This window comes from Silene latifolia, chromosome 7 (assembly GCF_048544455.1).
Source record: "Silene latifolia isolate original U9 population chromosome 7, ASM4854445v1, whole genome shotgun sequence".
Classification (NCBI taxonomy): domain Eukaryota; kingdom Viridiplantae; phylum Streptophyta; class Magnoliopsida; order Caryophyllales; family Caryophyllaceae; genus Silene; species Silene latifolia.
This window is the reverse complement of record NC_133532.1, coordinates 122,833,382-122,856,762: the sequence shown is the minus strand read 5'-3', so window position 1 is coordinate 122,856,762 and position 23,381 is coordinate 122,833,382. Positions and strand designations below refer to the sequence as shown.

Here is a 23,381-nt window from a genome sequence, read left to right as displayed (position 1 = left end):
TTATCTTGTTGATGAAATGGATTTAATTAAGTAGTTAATATTCGTTTAAGGCTCTATCTACACAATATTATTACAAGGGTTGACAATGTTTATTATGTTACATACTCTATGTACACAATATTGATATGGTCTCATATGGAATATAGTAGTTGGTCTTCCTTAAAATGGTTTATATTCATTTAAGGCTCTGGTTTTTTGAACTTAAATTCAGCTCATTACAGGTCAGTTTTATTCAGTTCATTTCAACTTATCTCTTCACATATTAACTCTTATTTCAGTTCAGTTCAACTTTATTCAATTCAGTTCAACTTCATTAAGTTTTATATTTTCAGCTGAACTGAATTGAATTGAACTAAGTGTCGAACAAGTCAAATATCAATACTATATATTAAATCCAGAAACCAAGGGACTTCAATGTAATTAAAGAAAGTTATACAAATTAATTATACTATATAGTTTTAAATCACTAGCACCGTGTGATGAACCCGATTAAGGGATCTCAATGCAAATATTATATAGTTTGGGTTAAAATTAAATTAGATAGAAGCTTGGTAACTTTCCTAAACATTTGTAAGAGACTAAAACATGGTCAATTTCCTTAAAATAAAAAAAATAATTAAGATAGTCAATTTCCTTAAAATAAAATAATTAATTAAGATGGTCAATTTCAAGGAGACTAAAAGAAAGAAGATGCTTGGTAATTTTCCTAAATATTTATAGAAGACTAGAAGATGGTCAAGTTCCTTAAAATAAAATAATTAATTAGTATAAACATGCACACTTCTAGTATTAATTATTATCATCATAAAATTATATATTAAATTTAAAATCTATGCAATTTTATTAAACTTTATAGTTTATTGGATGTATAGAGATGTTAATTATTTAACATACAAAAATATAATATAAGTAGGTTATAAATAATTCAAGTTAGATTCCATAATATATAATATTGCACAATTCTTTTGATTTGATTTAACACATATATGTAATATATTTATATAAATATATAATCCTCTTAAAATTGCAATAATCCTCTTAAAATTGCATGCCTAAGTAGTAAAAGTAATTTCGCCAGAAAAGAATTGTAGTAACATTGGATATAGTTATATGATAGTAATCACTCATTTGAATAGCAAAAGTAACAATATTATCAGCGAGATTAGTAAAAGTGGTAGAAACAACAACGGAAGTGAAATAATCAATATTAATACGGCAATGGTGAAAGTAACAATAATTACGGCGGGAGTAGTGAAATTATCAATATTAATGCGGCAGTAGTGACAGTAACAATAATTACGGCGGGAGTAGTGAAAGTAACAATGATTACGGGAAAGTAGTGAAATGTTATTACTATTGTTTCATTAATAAGAGTAAAATATTAATAGCGGGAGTAGTGGATTTATCTCAAAATTTATTTCATCGTAATTTTAGGATATGTCACTGAAAAATGTATTATTGATAAATTTATGGGTTATGCAACTTTAAGTAATTTTATTTAATGAAAAAAAAATTAATGGTAAGTAGAGGTAGCCCGGGCGAAGCCGGGCAGCAATACTAGTTATTCCATATAATTGGACGGGATAAGCGTTTGTCATTCTATTTTTTTTTGTCGCATCCATTTGTTTTACACATTTTGTTGTTTAAGACGAATATATTAAATAAGAATTTGTAATGGAATAAATATGCAAGTTTACAAGCTGAATTCGTCAATGGTGGTCATCTGACCCTTGATGAAATGGATTTGAAGTATGGATGTGTACTAGCAGGCCATAGATTGTGTAGGCTTTGTGGTTGGGATCGACTATGTACTTGAATGAGAAGATGCAGCCCAAATGCATAATGCATATGTGTGTATTACTCTAGGTAGCACTGACACGGACACGGACACTTGCACGATACGGACACGCGATACGACATCTCATGAAATTTAGGACACGGGACACGTCATTTAAATTTAATAAAATATATATTTTATATTTATTTATGTGCGATTTTATTTTTAAAAAAGTATTTGAATATTAAATTTAAATAAGTGAAGATAAAACTTGACGTTAATTATAACTCATTCTCATTTCCAAAACCAAAAACTAACTTATAATTAATCTATTTCGACATCTCATTACTAGTCTAAAGAACATCATTTACCGCTAATTCAACTTATTTCCCCACCAAATTCAACCATTGATAGGCTATCGCACACCTATGCAAAGATAATATTTATACCCTAGCAAAACAAATGAATGTAGTACGTAGGGGTCGAACCACAGAGAGACGGGAGTTGTTATTAGTTGCTATGGATTGAACTTTTATCTCGGTAGGTTAATGGTTCATTGATTGGTTTGGTTTGATGCGATGATAAAACAATAATAAAGAAAATGTCTAGGGAGGTCGGGTCACACATGCTAATTATGTAAATGCTCATGTCAAGTTAGGAAGTTGATTTTACGATATTAGTGTCAACCATAGACCGGGTCCGAGAGAAACTCTCGTCCATGACTAGGTCGTCCTACTACACATGCTTAGTCTAATTCAATTCCGTGCCTCTCGACTTTTAGAATGAATGAACAAACTTAATCAATGAATAAGGCCTTTAAACATAGATTAAACGTGACGATGCAAACATGTGATAGAAACAATTTATCAATTTAACTAGCATCATTTTAACATTTACAATTTACTTAGTCATGCATGGTTTCCCCTACTCCTTAGACAAATGCAACTACTCTAACATGGTGGAAATGTAAACTAAACTAATGCTAAATGAAATGATAAATAACATAACGAAAATAGAATAAGAATTACCTTGAATGGAAATGGAAATGGAAATAGAAGAACAATGAAACTAGAACAAACTTGAAATGTAACTTGGAATTAAACTTGAAATGGAATTGTAATGTAATTGCTAAAAGGAAATGTAAACAAACTAAACTAAACTAAGCTAACCTAAACTAACTACTAAAATTTAGAGAGAATTTAGATGGAAAAATATGTGTAAGAGTTGTCCCCAAACGTCCCTAGAGGCTTCTATTTATAGGAGATCATAAGGGAAACGTATGCATTTGACGGAGCATTGAACACACCCGTCGACTGTTCAACCCCGATCGGGGTCGTGTGTTTCTCGCTTGTTTGTCTTCAATTGTGATTAATTATCAAATGGTATCCAATGCTTATGATTTAATGCTTGTTTAATCACCCGATTAATCACACCTTTGGCATCCCAAGCTCCTCAAAGCATCCAAAGTAACATCCAATATTTAGCATCTTATGTTTGCATTTTGTGGACTTTGCATTTGGGCTTGACTTCCATTTGACTTTGTTGTGCATTTTTTCATTTAATCCATCACTTTTGCTTATGCAAGTCCATGCATTATCTTCATGCTAGTCCATCTTACTTCTTTGTTAGCCAAGCTTCTAGTTTACTTGCAAATATGTAGGATTAAGCTCCTAAAAGCTCTTATACCTACAAAACATGGCAAAACATACAAATAGAACTAGAAAGCAAATATTAGCTCAATATCACTAAGGTAGTGCATAATGACATGTAAATTGGAGCTAAAATATGGGGATAAAATGTATATAAATTGGACTTATCAACCATATAATAATTAACGTCATTTACCTTAAATTCAACTTAATTCCGTTTGAAGGTGTGTCCAAATACCATGGACACGGCTCAAAATACCATGGACACGTGTCGGACACGTGCTCAAATAAAAGATGAAAGTTAGACACGGCTTTACAAGTGTCCGACACGTTTTGACGTGTGTCCGACGAGTGTCGTGTCCGACACGGGAACGCCGATTAGGAGGAGTGTCCGTGCAACCTAGGTATTACTCCCTCCTATTCGGAATAACTGTCCCATTTGTCATTTCCGTCTATTCACACAACTGTCATTTCCGTTTATTTTCTCGAAATTATTCTAGAAAACAATAGTTTCGGTTCAGATCGGATATCCAAATGTTTTAATTCTAATATCCATATCCAAACCAAAACCAAAGATTTCGGATCAGATATCCAAACCAAACTTAACTTTCGGATCAGATATCCAAAAATTCGGATCGGATTCGGATCGGATATCGGATCAGTTTGGATAATCGGATTTTTTGCTGAGCCCTAGTGCAAACAGTTTACATAGTCACATAGAAGCAACCACCACAAATAATTTTCTGAAATATACTCCCTTAAACATCTACACTAAAGTAAGGTCTCAAGCAATTCAGCAATATTGGATTGGATTTTAACATAGGATATAGGATATGACGTCCAAATCATTGAAGTCAATAGACTGGATTTTTTATTTCCTAATATGCTGACCAAAAAAATATAAACATAATCAAATCTTTTTCAAAATCACAAGAAATCTTTCCTAATATGCTAACCAAATTTTCAAATTGCGTCCAAATTTTTTATTTCCTAATATGCTAACAAAAAAAACGTCTAACATACATCAAATCTTTTTCATACACCAAAAAAATTCATAATTTGCTAACCAAAAAAATCTTTCAATTACAACGTCATTTAGAACATACACAAAAAAAATTCTTAATTTGCTAACCAAGATATCGTTCAATTAGAACGTCAATTAAGCCGTGATTTGTGTAATAGACAATTCATGTTCATATCCTTTTGCATTTGATTTTGTGCTGCAATATAAACAAGAAAACAAATTATGAGTATGAGTATGAGAATATAAACAAGGAAACAAAATTTATAAAAGTCATAACAATAGATGAAAAAGGACGGAATCTCACATATTATATTTCGAGATCACATCTCATATACATATATAGATATATATATTTCTATGATTATATATTCATTATATATATATATATAGTTTCTATGATGATTATATATTTCGAGATTTCTATGATGATTATATTATTATGATACTATATTCATATTTCGAGATTTCTATGATAATTATATTCCTATCATTATATATTTTGAGATTTCTATGATGATTATATACTTCCAATACTTCACAGAAAAAGATCTTCGCCAAATTATTTCTACGATTATGTATATAAATACATACCAACACACAGTTCATTTCTACACACTACCGAACAAATCATACAAAACTAATATCTAAGCTTAAAAATGGCCCAAAAAAACACCCTCACCACATCCATGACTTCAAAAACCACCCATGTGACATCCACCATCAGTCAACTAAAGCCAAATGTGAGAAACCAAACATTGCTTGCTAGAGTCGTTCGCAAATGGTTTCGGCCCGATTTTATTATCCCGAACCAGCATGCAACTATTGAAATTCTATTACTTGACATTGAGGTAATTTTTTTTCTTATTTTTTGCTAGATTGATATGTTGATAATGGTGATTATTTTGATATCTAAATTACTGTACAGAAAAATATCATTCAAGCAACAGTGCGAAAACTAATAGTCGACCGATTTGACCCAAGAATAGTGGAAGGTGTTGCATAAAAAATAACTGGATTTAAAGTGGCTGAAAACAATGGATCAGAAGTTGCAACCCCTCAACCATTTCGTCTGTACTTTGATTTTGGCACCTTAATTTTAAATTCACCGAACTCTCCAATCCCTAGGTATGGATTTTCATTCCATGAATTCGGTGATATAATTGCCAATGACTCTCTAGATAAGCATTTTATAGGTACGTTTTATTACTCATCCATACGACATATGTATGACCTATGAAATGCTTATCTAGAGAGTATGGATGAGTAATAAAACGTACCTATGAAATGCTTATCTAGAGAGTCATTGGCAATTATATCACCGAATTCATGGAATGAAAATCCATACCTATGGATTGAAGAGTTCGGTGAATTTAAAATTAATGTGCCAAATTCAAAGTACAGACGAAATGGTTGAGGGGTTGCAACTTCTGATCCATTGTTTTCAGCCACTTTAAATCCAGTTATTTTGTATGCAACACCTTCCACTATTCTTGGGTCAAATCGGTCGACTATTAGTTTTCGCACTGTTGCTTGAATGATATTTTTCTGTACAGTAATTTAGAGATCAAAATAATCACCATTATCAACATATCAATCTAGCAAAAAATAAGCAAAAAAATTACCTCAATGTCCAGTAATAGAATTTCAATAGTTGCATGCTGGTTCAGGATAATAAAATCAGGCCGATACCATTTGCGGACGACTCTAGCAAGCAATGTTTGGTTTCTCACATTTGGCTTTAGTTGACTGATGGTGGATGTCACAGGGGTGGTCTTTGAAGTCATGGATGTGGTGAGGGTGTTTTTTTGGGCCATTTTTAAGCTTAGATATTAGTTTTGTATGATTTGTTTGGTAGTGTGTAGAAATGAACCGTGTGTTGGTATGTATTTATTTACATAATCGTAGAAATAATTTGGCGAAGATCTTTTTCTGTGAAGTATTGAAAGTATATAATCATCATAGAAATCTCGAAATCTATAATGATAGGAATATAATTATCATAGAAATCTCGAAATATATAATCATCATAGAAACTATATATATAATGAATATATAATCATAGAAATATATCTATATCTATATGACTATATATGTATATGAGATGTGATCTCGAAATATAATATGTGAGATTCCGTCCTTTTTCATCTATTGTTATGACTTTTATAAATTTTGTTTCCTTGTTTATATTCTCATACTCATAATACTCATAATTTGTTTCCTTTTTTATATTGCAGCACAAAATCAAATGCAAAAGGATATGAATATGAATTGTCTATTACACAAATCACGGCTTAATTGACGTTCTAATTGAAAGATATCTTGGTTAGCAAATTAGGAATTTTTTTGGTGTATGTTCTAAATGACGTTGTAATTGAAATATTTTTTGGTTAGCAAATAAGGAATTGTTTTTTGGTATATGAAAAAGATTTGATGTATGTTGGATGTTTTTTTTGGTTAACATATTAGAAAATAAAAAATTTGGACGCAATTTGAAAATTTGGTTAGCATATTAGTAAAGATTTCTTGTGATTTTGAAAAAGATTTGATTATGTTTATATTTTTTTGGTCAGCATATTAGGAAATAAAAAATTCAGTCTATTAATTTCAATGATTTGGACGTCATATCTTATATCCTATGTAAAAAACCCAATCCAATATTGCTGAATTGCTTGAGATCTTACTTTAGTGTAACTATATAACTATAAGGTGTCACGTAATTTTTGGTTGCTTAATATGTTGCCATGTCAGCAGGCCACTTAGGAGATTAATATATAGATTGATTGATTTTGTTTTTTTAACGAGCAGGGCGGGTCAAGCCCAAATTTTTAGTCCTCGAGTTGGATTAGGGGTCTCACGGGCTCAGGCGGGTCGGGCGAACACACAAAAACACAGACCTGACCACATAAATTTGTCTGGTCGGGCCGGATGTGCGATTCGCCCGAAATACACCGTGCTACACTATGTCGGTATTTTGATCATAATAGAATTATTTTGACAATGATTTTAAGTGTATAGTATTTTTTTTTTACCAACATCTAAAACTTTTGAAAAATTATGCAAATAAAAGTCTTTCTTTTAAACCATATGGTTTTGGTAGTACGGTTGTGATGTTGTATGATATGCATAAATAGGATTATACATCCTGTATATAAGCATTGTACAACCAAGCTATAACAAACTGCGCTTATCAGTTATGTGTATCTTTTCTGAGCTTATTCAAAATTTGTATTTTAATGTGTAAATGGATGGGCTCAGATACTATCTAATAAAGCTCATATTTTTTAAAATAAAACCCGGATACTTTATTACAAAACTCGGATTCTACACCGTACAACTGATGATATAGTTCATGAATTGACAAATATGATTATACATTCAGTTTTATATAAGTATTGTACAACAAATGTATAACAAACTGAGCCTATGTGTATCTTTTCTGAGCTTATTCAAAGTTTATATTATGATAAGCGATGAGAACAATGTTTAAATTAATTAAAAGTCAAAATGTAAATTTTACTCCGTATTTTATAGACACTACTAAAAAAAATCGTAATGATTTCTACTCGATTATTTCAATTTTTCAATGTATCATATAGACATTAGGCAAGCATTTAGGCACATGTCAAACACACGAAAAATATTCTAATCTTATATATATATATATATATATATATATATATATATATATATATATATATATATATATATATATATATATATATATATATATATATATATATACTTAGTTAACTTGGTTTGTGGATGCGCCACGTGTCAACTTGACCTTAAATACACGTATTAATTACAATTTGGATTAAATACAAACATAATAAATGCTGTATAAATCTCAGCAAAATATTAATTATAGTTTAATAAATTTTATTATAAAATTTTATTAAATAATTACGGTGATTTGTTTCTAAATTTACTAAAAAGTTATTTTGATAAAAATTATAAAATGTAAATAATTACGTTCATTGTGAAAAATGCTTTCAATTGAGTATAATTTTTATTATATTTATTGAAATATTTATTTTGATATGTAAAGATGATTAAAGTGAGTGTCTCACAATGTTTTACATTTACGTGAAAAAAACATTTTGAGAAAATTATAAAACTTAGACTATTAAATCTATTAAAAAAATATATTTGGAAGAGTCATTGTATATTTGAAACCTATCAAAATTATATTGAACAAATTGAATACATATGAGATTTTGATAGGTTTCAATAGTGTGATAATGAGTATGTGTACGACTGTGTATTTACATAGTGATCGCGAGTGCATTAGAATAATCAAAACAAAAGTAATGATTATTAAGTAATATAGTATTATAAACAACATGAAAAAGTAAAAAACACGTTACATTTTTTTTTAATATTTTTAATTAAATATGTATAAGTCAAATATAAAATATTGATTATGACTAACCAAATACTCCGTATTACTTTTAATTAAATATTTTATATGTTATCTTTTAAATACTTTGAAGTTAAACATCAAAAAATAATATTTGAGAAAGTTCAACCTATTATATTTACAAGTAATAAACTCTTAAACAACATTATATATAATTGTTTAAAAAAACAAAAGGTGCAAATTTATCATGGATATGTTTGACACATATCACATGCAATACACAATCAAAACATTTAAATAAGTTGAGTTTGAACTCTATATGTTTGAAAAATAAATGTCACATGTTATACATAAAAAATTAAAAATTACATAAAATTATGTTCACATCATTTTGAATAAATATTAATTGATGTGAGACATAAAGTATCGTGAAATGATATAATTTGAGAACTTATTGTTGGTTGTTGTATTAATCGAATAAATTTTATTTTGATTAGTATGATATTTCACCAGTCACAAATTTATTTATAAATCGTCGATCATGCATAATTAATTATCACTTATTAGTTTTAATTAAAACTCTTATGTATTTTATTTTAAAACATTGAAGTTAAACCTAAAAATATTAAATTTGAGAAAAAATTATTTATAAGAGAAAGTATTGAACGCTATATATTTCTTAAATTATAATCATAAAATATTAAAACAGGCCGCGCGAAGCGCGGGATACTACCTAGTTTAATATAAAACCGTATTACACAGTCGTCGATAGCTTATGTTGTACGTTGGATGAGAGTCTAGGGATGGCAACGGGCCGGATCTGGACCGGATCCAGCTAGATCCAGATCCAGATCCGCATTTTCCACATTGGTTTTAGATCCGATCCATATCCGACGGGTCCAATTTTCTCAGATCCATATCCGACGGGTCCGGGTCGGATCTAGATCCTACGCGGATCTAAGACAATATCAAAATAAACAACAAACACAATAGTGTTATAAGTTAAGTAACGCGAACTACCCATGCGATATTAAGTGTGCCAAGAACAAACTAGGTCAGTGGCATATTATACGCAGACGATAGCATTTCAACTTCATCTTTTAAAACTACGAAGTGGCATAAAGTGTACAAAATTCAATGTTAATGGCCAAATTAAGTGGCATAACTAGTAACAATCACTAAGTTACGTCGTGCACTACCAACTTTTATTTTTTTATACTATAAACTTATGACTTGTGAAGTAAGTAAATGAGTAATTTGATAATTTGTTTTTTATTTATTTATTGAAAACGGGTATGCGGATCGGATCTGGATCTGAGTGGTGAGATCCAGATCCATATCTGCTTTATAAGTAATGGATCCATATCTGATCCATATCCAACGGGTCCTAAAAATTAGGATCCATATCTGATTCATGCAGGTCGGATCCTGCGGATCTGGAGCGGATCCTGGATCCATTGCCATCCCTAGATGAGACCCATAAAATGTTGAATGGTAAGTCGGTGGAGAACGTATACACCCAATCATACCAAACGACTTGACGTCCAAGCAACCTTAAATATCTTGTATGTGCACCCAAAACTCTCTACGACTATTTATTTACACTTTCATTTTCGTACGTCCATTCCCTTCTTCCATTTTCTCTTTATTCTCATATTTTCATTATCTATTTTCTTCAAAATTCACAAATTAAAAATTAATCCTTTTATTTTCATTCATTTATATTTTCCGCTTCTCGCTATTTTATTTAAAATTGCTAGATTTATATAAGTGATTTATTTCACTTAATTATACTTTAATTAGTTAGAATAAATCATTATTAAATCTTCATGTATGTATAGAGGAAGATGACATGCTACGACATTAACCCTTCTATCTGCACCAATATTAACACTAATATTCATATTAATATCCCAATTAATGAGAAATCATCATCGTCGTCGTTGTCTTTTAATAATAGTGGGTTAATATCCCACAACATTTTTTGCCCTTCTTGTGGTCACCATTTCCCACTCCATGACCACCAGGTAATCAAATTTCATTACATGTTTTTTGGTGTTATATAGATGAGGCGCAAGACGCGTACAATATATATAGGGGGGTCGGGGATTCGAACATGTGACCTATTGTCACGATACCTTTATCTTAATTAGACTAATTTTTATTTTGATTAATTTCATTACAAGTTAAGTATTAAAGCTCCAAAAATATATTAAAAGTTTTTATATTTTAACAATTTTTTTCTAGTTACAAATATTTAAAATATTTATGTTTTTGTACATCTATACATCATACATGACCTTGTAATAACTTATAATATACTCCACTTTAAAAACTGTTGATCTCTGGTAAGATTATCATACATCTAAAGAGCATACAACGACCTTATAATAACTTATATGACTGTGGTAACGCAGTAAACTGAGTCCATAAGCTATACAACCGATTTATTTGATAATTTGTGTTATTGCTAATATTGCATGAATTTATTTAGGGTTTTACTAACACTTATGATATAATGTATGATTAATTAGGCAGGTGGATTTAATGATTTACCAGGACTACCAGCAGGAGTGAAATTTGATCCAACTGACCCAGAAGTTTTAGAACACTTAGAAGCTAAAGTGAAGTGTGATTTGGACAAATTGCACCCTCTTCTTGATCAATTCATATCTACAATCGACGGCGAAAATGGGATTTGTTATACTCATCCCGACAAATTGCCAGGTTTGTATTAACAAGTTAGTAAGTCTCTTGAAAAACCGTTTTAAAAGTAATTTGTGTTTCGAAATTTGTCTGATTCGTTTTGGGTTAAATCTTAAATTTTAATGCATCGTGCGTAGGTTAACTATTAATCATACGTGTAATGTTTCCTCGTTGCAATTACTTACATATATTTACCTTTTTTTTTAAAAAAATATTTCTCATATTAAATACAGAGGACTAAATTCAATAAATAAAACTAAATAAATGATTATCTTACCGAACAAGTCACTTATAAAACGGGTTTACAATAAAGCTTTGTAAAATTATATTACAAAGACCTTAATGGCTTAAGGCCCTTATCATGGAAACTTCTGGTCGATAGAAGTTATTTTAGTAGGATTAATTAAGTAAAATATCACTTGGTTTTACAATAACACTTGTTTAAAACGGTTTAATATAATAAGAATTATTATAATGCGGAGTAATAAATACCGTATTTAATTTCATGTTGATATAAGTTAAGTGTTGGCGTGCTAAGAAATATAAAAGTGTTGCTTTTAGTGAATTTTATTTGAATTTAGTTAGTTCCTTCTCTAACAAGCATCTAAAATATTTATATTTATGTTGGATATATACATGGTGGTTGACTCTCCGTCGACCGCCAACGACAAATGATAAACTTGGATAACGATAGAATCACGAATCGTTTTTCTTAAAGAGTATTTCGACCCTTGCATTTGCCTCGGGTTGCACGAAATCTCTTGTAGGATAAGACTATCGATTCCCTCTCGTTCTAGGCAAATATAATCGAAAGAATACAAATGCAGTTTTGTAATTTGTTTGTTCTTTCAAAGTTGAAAGGTTTCTGATTTTTTCTCTCATCTTTCCAATCATGCATCAACATGTATTTATACATATTATGTATGCATACCCTAAAGGAAACAATCGGTTATTTCCAAGAGGTACCTTTTGGGACAAGTATGAAACAATGCAACACGGTTTCTAGCAATTAATTGCAAAACCCGATAAATATCACTCACCCCGATCGGGGTTAGTATCCCCGATCGGGGACGGCGCGGTTCGGGGGGCACTTGAGTCAGCCGAGCTTTCCCAATTTACGTAAATAAAACTTGTTGAAAATTTGGCTATGCATCATCAACCCCGATCGGGGCTAGCAACCCCTATCGAGGTTAGCCTATTTTTCATTTTTGAGCTACGATAACATCGACTAATTTGCATTGTAACTTATTCTTTAAAATCGCACATTCAAACTCGTTTATATGAGCATGTACTCCACACTCCATAACCTATATTATAACGGTTAAACTTGCTACGATTTTGGCCAAATCCCGATTGCATTCAAATAATATCGTGATTAACTAAAATCATCAACAATTTATTTATCTAATTTAGAAACTTGTTTAAATTGAATTGAGAGATTTAATGATTTATTTCCTCAATGATGCAAGCAGAAACATCCTGCATTTACGTACGGTTGGTTAATCCAAACAAAAGGGTTATATTTTATCGTGTGATGTTTACTAGGCCATTCTAGAGCTGATCAAATGGCCCAAGTCCATTGGCCCTACCCGGTCCGGCCCGGTTTTTTGAAGGGCTTGGGCCTTTAGTTTTGGCCCAAAAAAGCCCATGGGCCGGCCTAAAAAGGCCCAAAATATTTTGGGGCCGGGTTTGAACTAAGCATTTGGCCCAAATTTTGGCCCAGCCCAGCCTATATTTATTAATAATAAATATTTTTTTTCTAATAAAACATATTAAAGTAGCGTTAAAGTTATACTCAAGTCTTTACAAACTCAAGTATATTTTTTTAGATTTATAAAACAAAGTGTTCCGGGTGTAATTCCAGAGCAAGTATCGTTACCACCCGTGGCTCGTAGAATGATGTCTTGAGTTGAGTCCCTCTTGTCTTTATCGCTCCTCTCGGCCTCTCCTGCAACACTGAACGAACTGAGGGCTTGACTTTGTGCCAAGCGTACTCACTCCGACGCTCAAGTCAGTAAACTTAGAGGGATAAGTTGTTACTTGGCTAAATGCGTATTGTAGAGAGATGAGGGAGATATTACCAGATGAATAGTAACTCTTAGGTTAGAGTGTGGATCCTTTCCTCAATGAAGGTTGAGGAGTATTTATAGGCTTTCACCTTTTGTCACGTAGTGGCCAAGTGGCCAAGTGGCTAGCAGGTGGAAAGACCGTTCTACCCTCGGCCGATGGACCCATGGCAGGCCGGTCGAGGGTCTTGGATATGAGTACGCGGATATGTGTCCCATTTGGCCGGTTGCGTGCCGAGACCAGTGGGGCCGATGGACCGCATCGGCTAGGGCCGTGTAAGTCGTTGACTTTCTTTGTGGATATCCTTGACCTTGCTCAATATGTTGACTTGGTCAGCGGTGCAGAATATGCCCCATCAATTTGCCCCCAGCGTAGTCTATGCCGTGGTATGGGCTTCGATGTATGCTGAGCGTATATTCTGCGTAATTTCTGAAACTTTTCTGTATCGGCTTCTTCTATCTCGGCCCCCTTCCCAGCTTGTAGCGGAAAGCGCGAGGTTGATCGAGGAGCTGGCGAGATGGAACGAGCTGACCGGTGCTCGTATTACAGAGCAGGAGAAGGCCGTGGCTCAGTCCGCTCTTGAGCTTGATGCCACTAAGAAGGTGGCCGCGCTTAAATCGGATCTCCTCCATGAGCGGAGGCTTAGGGAGATGCGAGAAAGCGCTCTTGGGCGAGAGAAAACTCGGGGAGAATTTGAAAAGGAGGTCCTTGCTGAGAGAGCCAAGACCGAGGCTGCTGCGGCCGAAGTTGCAAAGCTGCTGGAGAAGTGTGACCTTGTTCAGAGGCACGCCGACCTTTATCTCCAGCAGAGGAATGAATTTAGGGGCAAATTTCAGATCCAGGGGAAGGTGATTCGGAGCAAGGAGGCCATTATTAGACAAAAGGAGGAGGACATTGAGACGCTCCAAACCGTCATGCTCCCTAACATGTGCACCGATTCGGGATCCGGCCGAAGAAGCCGCCGGGGAAGTGATTGAGGAGCTCTTCCTCTTCTTGGTTCCTTTCGTGGGGCAAATTTGACGAGTTTGTTTGACGATAAGCTCGAAGCTAAGGAGAAAGCGTGGAGGAGAAGGCCAAGGAGGCGGTGAGGGTGAAGATAGAGAAAGAGGCGGCGCGGAGAGTGCGACCCTTTGCCGAGAAGACTAAGACGGCCAAGGAGGAAGCCGAGAGGGCAAGGGCATTTGCCCGAGGCCGCCGAGACTAAAGCCGAGGTCTTGAAGGCCGAGGCTGCTAAGAACGCCGCTTGGTTGCCCATCGAAGCAGATGCGGCTACCGCTGCTGATGGTAAGCAGCAACAGGCATAGGGAGACGGGTCGTCACCAGGCTCACCCGGCGTCTCGGATAGCTTCAGCTGTTCGGGAGCCAATTATTAAGCCTTCCCTCCCTGCCATTTTTGGCGCTTCAAATGATACCTGTAATCTTTTGTTTTTCTTTTCCTTGTATTTTGTGTAACTTTGGTGGGTTGCGTTTTGGCTTATCCTTATGGGGACGGCCGTCGTCTGTATTCTCCTCACTTGTAACTTATCATTTTTAATAAGAGTTCGTTTCTTTTGTCTTCGGCTTGGCCGAGGTCTTTACCTCACTTTGAGTTTCTTTGCGCTAATAGTTGAGCGTATCAACTGTACTTAGCGTCTTCACTTTGCCTCTGGCTTGGCCGAGGTCTTTTTCGTCTTCGTCTGAGTTGCCTTTTTGTTTCCGCCTCGGCCTGGCCAAGGCAGTCTAGAGTGCGCATCTCAACTGTGTTTAAACGCTTTTAAGGCGTTTTGATCGTTTCTGCGAGTATCAACTGTGCTGGCCGTAACCGCCGCGGCGTCTGCTTATTGGTAATGACGGCCGCTCTTGTCGATGTGACAGTGTGAGCTGGCGTCCTATTTCTTGATGACGGCCGTGGCGTCTATCACTTGGAGTGACTGCGACGGCGTCTGCTTCTTTATGGGGACTGCCGCTCTTGTCGATGTGACAGTGTGAGCTGGCGTCTATTTCTTGATGACGGCCGTGGCGTCTACCACTTGGAGTGACTGCGACGGCGTCTACCTCTTGGGGTGACTGCCGTGGCGTCTACTACTTGGGGTGACTGCGACGGTGCCTGCTTCTTTATGGGGCCTGCCGCTCTTGTCGATGTGACAGTGTGAGCTGGCGTCTGCTTCCTGATGACGGCCGTGGCGTCTACTACTTGGGGTGACTGCGACGGTGCCTGCTTTTTTATGGTGACTGCCGCTCTTGTCGATGTGACAGTGTGAGCTGGCGTCTGCTTCCTGATGACGGCCGTGGCGTCTACCACTTGGAGTGACTGCGACGGCATCTACCTCTTGGGGTGACTGCCGTGGCGTCTACTACTTGGGGTGACTGCGACGGTGCCTACCTCTTGATGGAGACTGCCGCTCTTGTCGATGTGATGTGGTGGCGTCTATTTCTTGATGACGGCCGTGGCGTCTACCACTTGGAGGATCGCGACGGCATCTACCTCTTGGGGTGACTACCGTGGCGTCTACTACTTGGGGTGACTGCGACGGTGCCTACCTCTTGATGGAGACCGCGCTCTTGTCGATGTGACGGTGTGGTGGCGTCTATTTCTTGATGACGGCCGTGGCGTCTACCACTTGAGGATTGCGACGGCATCTACCTCTTGGGGTGGCTAGTGGCGTCTACTACTTGGGGTGACTGCGACGGTGCCTACCTCTTGATGGAGACTGCCGCTCTTGTCGATGTGACGAGTGTGGTGGCGTCTATTTCTTGATGACGGCCGTGGCGTCTACCACTTGGAGTGACTGCGACGGTATCTACCTCTTGGGGTGACTACCGTGGCGTCTACTACTTGGGGTGACTGCGACGGTGCCTACCTCTTGATGGAGACTGCCGCTCTTGTCGATGTGACAGTGTGAGCTGGCGTCTATTTCTTGATGACGGCCGTGGCGTCTACCACTTGAGTGACCTGCGACGGCATCTACCTCTTGGGGTGACTGCCGTGGCGTCTACTACTTGGGGTGACTGCGACGGTGCCTACCTCTTGATGGAGACTGCCGCTCTTGTCGATGTGACAGTGTGAGCTGGCGTCTATTTCTTGATGACGGCCGTGGCGTCTACCACTTGGAGTGACTGCGACGGTATCTACCTCTTGGGGTGACTGCCGTGGCGTCTACTACTTGGGGTGACTGCGACGGTGCCTACCTCTTGATGGAGACTGCCGCTCTTGTCGATGTGACAGTGTGAGCTGGCGTCTGCTTCCTGTCAATGACTGATGGGGGAAAATGGACACTTTGATGGAAGACTTGGACGTTTTTTCATTAGGTATAAACATGCGTTGGGGTGCCCACAACTTTCTTGGACACCTCCGCCGCTGTACAAAGTTTTCCCGAGATTACCAGCGTCCTAATGGCTCATCAAAGGTACACCTTCCCCGTCAGCCGCTAGTTGCGTCCATGAGGTCGCCTTCCTGTTGTAAGGACGGACTTTTTCCTTTCTCTGACTTCTTTGCCGTTTTGAGGGACTGCATGTTGCATCCTCTGGCAGCTACCTGGACGTTGACCACCTCGTCCTTCTCGTCTTTGGAGACGAGCTTATGCGCTTCTCCCCGGTCCGAGACATACATCAGTGTTAGGGCCCGGATGGACATTACGGCGTCGGCCTCGCTCAGAGTGACTCGGCCTATGAGGACGTTGTAGGCGGACGAGCCGTCAATGACCACGAACTCAGCTAAGACATTCTTAGCCGCATTCCCTTCGCCGAACATCATCGGTAGTCTGATTGACCTCAGTGGTACCAGGCCGGCCCCAGAGAAGTCGTACAGTGGATTGGTGCAGGGGCTTAAGTCCTTGGCTTTCAGACCGAGGCTGAGGAAGCACTCCCTGTACATGATATTCGTATAGGCGCCTGTGTCAATCAGGCACCTCTTGACCAGGTGGTTAGATATGTCCAAATTGACTACAAGTGGGTCATTTGTGAGGAGCGATGACTCCCTCGTTGTCCTTCCTTCCAATAGTCATATCGGGGATGTTGGAAGTGGGGATCGCTGTGTTGGGCACAAAGTTGATGGCCTGATATAGCTCGTTCAGGTGCCGTTTGTGCCCATGAGCGGACCCTCCGTTCTCGTTGCGCCCGATGACAACATGGATCACTCCTATCCGTTCGAAGACGGATTTCTTATCTGAACTGCCGGCGTCAGTCTTTTGGCCTTTGGCGACGTACTTGCCGAGGCTCCCCTTCCGGATCAGTTCTTCAATGGCATTCTTGATGCGGCGAGTTGTCGATAAGGTGACCGGTGTGGCCGTGGTACTCACAGTACTGGCTCGTGTCACCGTCTCCCTTCGGCTTGGGGGGCCTTTCCCACTTCTGGCCCTCGTGCTTGCTCAGGGCGAAGACCTCGGCGGCCGATACGACGAGGGGGGTTTTATCATTATACCGCCTCTGGTGGTACGATCCCGAACTCCACCCAGCGCCCGTCGAGTGTTGTTTCCTGGCAGTTTTATCAGACCGTGACCTGTTATTGTCACGTCGTCTTTCACCAGACCGTGACCGCTCATTGCCACGGCGTCCTTCATCCGGGTTATCCTCCTGGCGACTCTTCTTTTCTGAGGGTTTGGCCTCGCTAGGGCCTACCCAGGTTTTGTGATAGTCCTCCACTTTAATGGCTCGATCAGCCAATTGTCTGGCGGCGTCAAAGGTCAGGCCGCCGCATTTGATGAGCTCGTTTTTTAGGTCTCCCCTTGGGAGGCCTTTCATCAGCGCGAAGGCTGCCAGTTCGCTGTTCAGCTCACGAATTTGCTGAACCTTGGCGTCGAACCTCTTCACATAACTTCAGAGAGACTCGCCTCCCTCCTGTCTGATAGTTAGGAGGTCCGATGTCTCCACGGCCCTCCTCTTGTTGCAGGAATACTGGGCCAGGAACGCGTCCTTTAGGTCGGCGTAACAGTATACCGACCCGTCGGGTAGCCCCTTGTGCCAACTCTGTGCCATCCCATGCAGTGTCGTTGGAAAGATTCGGCACCAAACCTCATCGGGTTGCTCCCATACTGACATGTGAGACTCGTAAGCCTCGACGTGGTCGGTTGGGTCGCCTTCTCCTTTGTATGCTATAGGTGGTAACTTCAGCGTAGTTGGCACCGGGGCTTCTAGGACGTAGGCGCTGAGGGGCTGCCTGACCACGTGTCGAACGACACGGGGCGATCGGCTCCTCGCATTCCTCGTCCGGCTCCTCCCCTCGTAGCGGGAAGGACTTCTTCTCCGACTATGGTAAGTCGGGCTTCTTCTCCGACTCTGGCGAGTCGGGCTTCTTTCACTCCTCTGGGGGGTGCCTCGTCGGTGCCGCGGCGACGCTGTCTTCTCACGAGTGCGAGAAGGACTTAGGTTCACCACGACCACTTTGGGCTCCTCCGGTGTCTTGACAGGGTCAGCTTCTCCTAATGCTCTGTTCAAGTTTCTTGGGGTCACATTTTGGGCCCTGGTCTCCTGGACGGTTTCCGTCGCTCTTGGGCGTGACACGAGTGTGAGCGCGTACTCCCAATTAGGTCCAGGAGCATCTTCAGTTTTGCTACGTCAACCACATGTCCCATGATGGTGACCTGGTCGGCAGGCAGCGGAGTGTCTGGTATTATTGGCATCCCGTACTCCGGTTGAGTCACTTGACCGGCGGAGGGTTGCACAACTCCAGATTTGTGGACGGTATCGTCTTGGTAGAATTTGGTTTCGTCAGCCACGAATGCCTCTTCTGGTTGTTTCGACATCTTCTTAGCTTTTGGGGTGGGTTTTTTTTTTGTTTTTATATTTATTTTTTGTTTGGGAATGAATGTGACTAGCTTCTAGTGTCTCTCCCCACAGACGGCGCCAATTGTTCCGGGTGTAATTCCAGAGCAAGTATCGTTACCACCCGTGGCTCGTAGAATGATGTCTTGAGTTGAGTCTCTCTTGTCTTTATCGCTCCTCTCGGCCTCTCTGCAACATCAACGAGGCGAGGGCTTGGCTTTGTGCAAGCGTACTCACTCCGACGCTCAAGTCGGTAAACTTAGAGGGATAAGTTGTTACTTGGCTAAATGCGTATTGTAGAGATGATGGGAGATATTACAGGATGAATAGTAACTCTTAGGTTAGAGTGTGGATCATTTCCTCAATGAAGGTTGAGGAGTATTTATAGGCTTTCACCTTTTGTCACGTAGTGGCCAAGTGGCCAAGTGGCTAGCAGGTGGAAAGACCGTTCTACCCTCGGCCGATGGACCCATGGCAGGCCGGCCGAGGGTCTTGGATATGAGTACGCGGATATGTGTCCCGGCTGGCTGGTTGCCAGGCCGAGACCTAGGTGGCAGGCCGATGGACCGCATCGGTTAGGCTGTGTAAGTCGTTGACTTTGCTGTGGATATCCTTGACCTTGCTCAATATGTTGACTTGGTCAGCGGTGCAGAATATGCCCCATCACAAAGTATACATAACATAAATCATGTCTAAGAATGCATGATTAAACATTCTAAAGTGGCGATTTTTGTCATTATTTTATTTTAGAGAGCAATTCATATGCATTTCATCATATTTTGTGCAATTTTATACACTATGTATGTTTTAAAAGTTGTAACTGAAGGTATTACGCTAATTATTTCTTAGGATAAGTCGTAAATTTTAGGGCCTGAAAAAGCCCATTTAGGCCCAAAAGCCCGCATTAGCCCATAAGGGCCGGGTTTGGGCTTGTTAAATAAACCCACACATCTGACCCGACCCGGCCCGACCCACACAAATGGACCGCTTTTGTTAAAAAGGCCCGGCCCAAGCCCGCATTGGCCCGGCCCATGATCACCTCTAGGCCATTCCTACATCTTCCGATTATTCAATGAAATTGTAAATACACCAAATATACGAGTAGATGAAATATAAGGCTGACCTGATCATTGTAAGACCGTCTTATTCTTGTAATTTTCTAAAAGATATAATGTATTATTTTTATCCCCCAAAATCCGTCACTGGAAATAACATTACTAACTACGCCGTATATTGCATGCATGCATGCATCACGTTACGGCTTGTGGAAGAATACATTACATTATACTCCGATATACAAATAAAAGGAAAAAGATGATTAAGTGTTGTCTACGGAAAGAATCTGCATTCAATTTAACTTCTTGCCAGCTAATTAAAGCTCAACATCCTCAACCTCCATAACTTTAACTCATGTGGATTAGTTCCTCATACAGAGACGAAGTTAGGTTCAAATTCTACCTAAGGCCGAAACATCAATCTTACCTATACTTTCAATCATAATTAAAAAAGTTGGTGTTTATTATATTTTTTCCGAAACAATCACCCGGCCATAACCTGGTCAGCCTGAGTTTAGCATGGACCTTATTTTTTTTAGGTTTCTAGCATTTTAGTTGGGAATGATGGTGCAAATAATCAAAAAGCTTTTCTTTTTTTTGTCATTAGTGTATAATAATAAAACACATGTTCATATTCTTAATGGAGACAAAGATTCAATATAATAATAACTCTTTAGTTCTAATATACGAAGAATTGAATAAATCAAAATGACGCACTAAAATGGCTACGCTTCTTACTCGTAAAATACAGTCCTTCAATGCAGTTTTCGATACAGTTTTCATTTTGGGTCATTCAGAAACAAACCCAATTGTGTTGAGCATTGAGGTAATATATCATGTTGGATTTTGAAGGTGTGAGGAAAGATGGAGTTATAAGACATTTTTTTCATTGCCCAACAAAGGCATACACCACCGGAACAAGGAAGAGAAGAAAGATCCATACAAACGAAGATGGTGGCGAGACAAGATGGCATAAGACGGGCAAAACAAGGCCGATACTCGTCAATGGCAGAGTAAAAGGGTTTAAGAAGATACTAGTCCTCTATACCAACTATGGAAGGCAGAGGAAAGCAGAGAAGACTAATTGGGTTATGCATCAATGCCATTTAGGCGAAAATGAAGACGAAAAGGATGGCGAGTTTGTGATGTCTAAGGTATTCTACCAAACACAGCCTAGACAATGTGGGTCTAATATGAAGGAACCATCCCATGAACGTCTACCAACCACATTGTATATGTCTTATGATCACGGTGTTGCTAATCGGCCAATTAGTGGCTCGTTTGATTCCTAACATGGCGTTGCTAGGTAACGGGTCGTTGTTCATTCAATTTTCGGGTTCTAGAAAAAGAAGTGTCCTTAGAAGATATGTTGATGTTTATACAAGAGCTAACGAAAGGGATATATGTTAGGTGGTGGTTGCAAGTTTTAGGATTTATACACTTTAGGAGGAGGAAGACATTGGAACTAATCTGAAAATTTTGAGTTGGGAACTTTATTTTTTTTTATTTTTTTTTACAGCTGTAAAAAAAGTTTTTACATAAAGCACATAAGATTTGATAGGTCCGGTGCTAATACTACATTATTGGTACATAAACTTAAACTTAAATTAGGGGTGAGGTTACTTAACACACGAGGTTTCTTCAAATAGTTGTTGGAGCAGCACATTGAGGATGTCGATCCTTTCCTTTTCTTCAGTAATTGAGCTTTAGGAGAGTACCTGCAACATGACACACTCACGTCACGAGAACGTGGAAATTTACATGGGTAGATATATGATAGAAACGTGGAGATTCTTCTCTTCGACTTTGCATTTTTGTTGATTGTCTTCTAGCATGAAACACTTTAGGAACCTTTAACTTCAATGATGTGAAGACGAAATATGGAGGTTGATGAGGATTAACACTGATGGGGCATATTCTGCACCGCTGACCAAGTCAACATATTGAACAAGGTCAAAGATATCCACAGCAAGTCAACAACTCAGACTGCTTAGCCGATGCAGCCCATCGGCCTGTTAGCCTGGGTCTCGGCGTGACAACCTGCCAGCCGGGACACATACCCGCGTACTCATATCCAAGACCCCTCGGCGGTGAGTCAACATGGCCCGCCGGCCTGCCATAGGTCCCCCGGCCGAGGGGTAGATCAGTCTTTCCACCTGCTAGCCACTTGGCCACTTGGCCACTACGTGACAAAAGGTGAAAGCCTATAAATACTCCTCAACCTTCATTGAGGAAAGGATCCCACAACTTAACCTAAATACACTATTCATCTGGTAATATCTTCCTTATCTCTCTACAATACATACCTAGCCAAGTAACACAACTTAATCCTTTAAGTTTACTGACTTGAGCGTCGGAGTGAGTACGCTTGGCACAAAGCCAAGCCCTCAGTTCGTTCATTGTTGCAGGAGAGGCCGAGAGGAAAGATAGAAGCAAGAAGGGTTCAACTCAAGACATTATTCTACAAGCCAAGGGTGGTAACGATACTTGCTCTGGAATTACACCCGGAACAATTGGCGCCGTCTGTGGGGAAGACACTAGAAGCTAGTCACATTCATTCCCAAACAAAAAAAAAAAAACAACAAAAACCCACCCAAAAAACTAAGAAGATGTCGAAACAACAAGACGCAGTCGTAACCGACGAAACCGCGTTCTACCAAGATGATACTTTCAACAATTCTGGAGTCATGCAGCCCTCCACCGGCGGAGTAATCCAACCAGAGTTCGGGATGCCAATAATACCCGACACGCCGCTGCCAGCCAACCAGGTCACCATCATGGGACATGTGGTTGACGTAGCAAAACTGAAAATGCTCCTGGACCTAATCAGTAATACGCTTGCTCACACTGTCACGCCGACAAGAGCGGCAGAAACCGTCCAGGAGACCAGGGCCCAAAACGTGACTCCGAGAAATTTGAACGGAGCACTAGGAGAAGCCGACCCGGTCAAGACGCGGGGAGCCCAAAGTGGGCGCGGTAGACCTAAGTCCTTCCCGCACTCATG

At 38.8% G+C, this 23,381-nt stretch overlaps 1 protein-coding gene across 1 annotated transcript; it reads left to right on the top strand.

The window, feature by feature from the left end:
• The first annotated feature begins 10,448 nt into the window (after nucleotides 1-10,448).
• Nucleotides 10,449-21,920, top strand: LOC141591344 (NAC domain-containing protein 73-like). The gene is made up of 3 exons (XM_074411658.1): nucleotides 10,449-10,837; nucleotides 11,345-11,537; nucleotides 21,230-21,920. The coding sequence occupies exons 1-3, from the start codon at nucleotides 10,658-10,660 to the stop codon at nucleotides 21,667-21,669; spliced, it is 813 nt and encodes a 270-aa protein (XP_074267759.1). The 5' UTR covers nucleotides 10,449-10,657; the 3' UTR covers nucleotides 21,670-21,920.
• The last annotated feature ends 1,461 nt before the right edge of the window (nucleotides 21,921-23,381 follow it).

Bases quoted from the DNA above. Each gene is read 5' to 3' on its own strand.
- LOC141591344 (XM_074411658.1), top strand. From the start codon at position 10,658: ATGACATGCTACGACATTAACCCTTCTATCTGCACCAATATTAACACT. The intron at 10,838-11,344 runs GTAATCAAATTT...ATGATTAATTAG, and splicing joins TCCCACTCCATGACCACCAG to GCAGGTGGATTTAATGATTT. The intron at 11,538-21,229 runs GTTTGTATTAAC...TGGATTTTGAAG, and splicing joins TCATCCCGACAAATTGCCAG to GTGTGAGGAAAGATGGAGTT.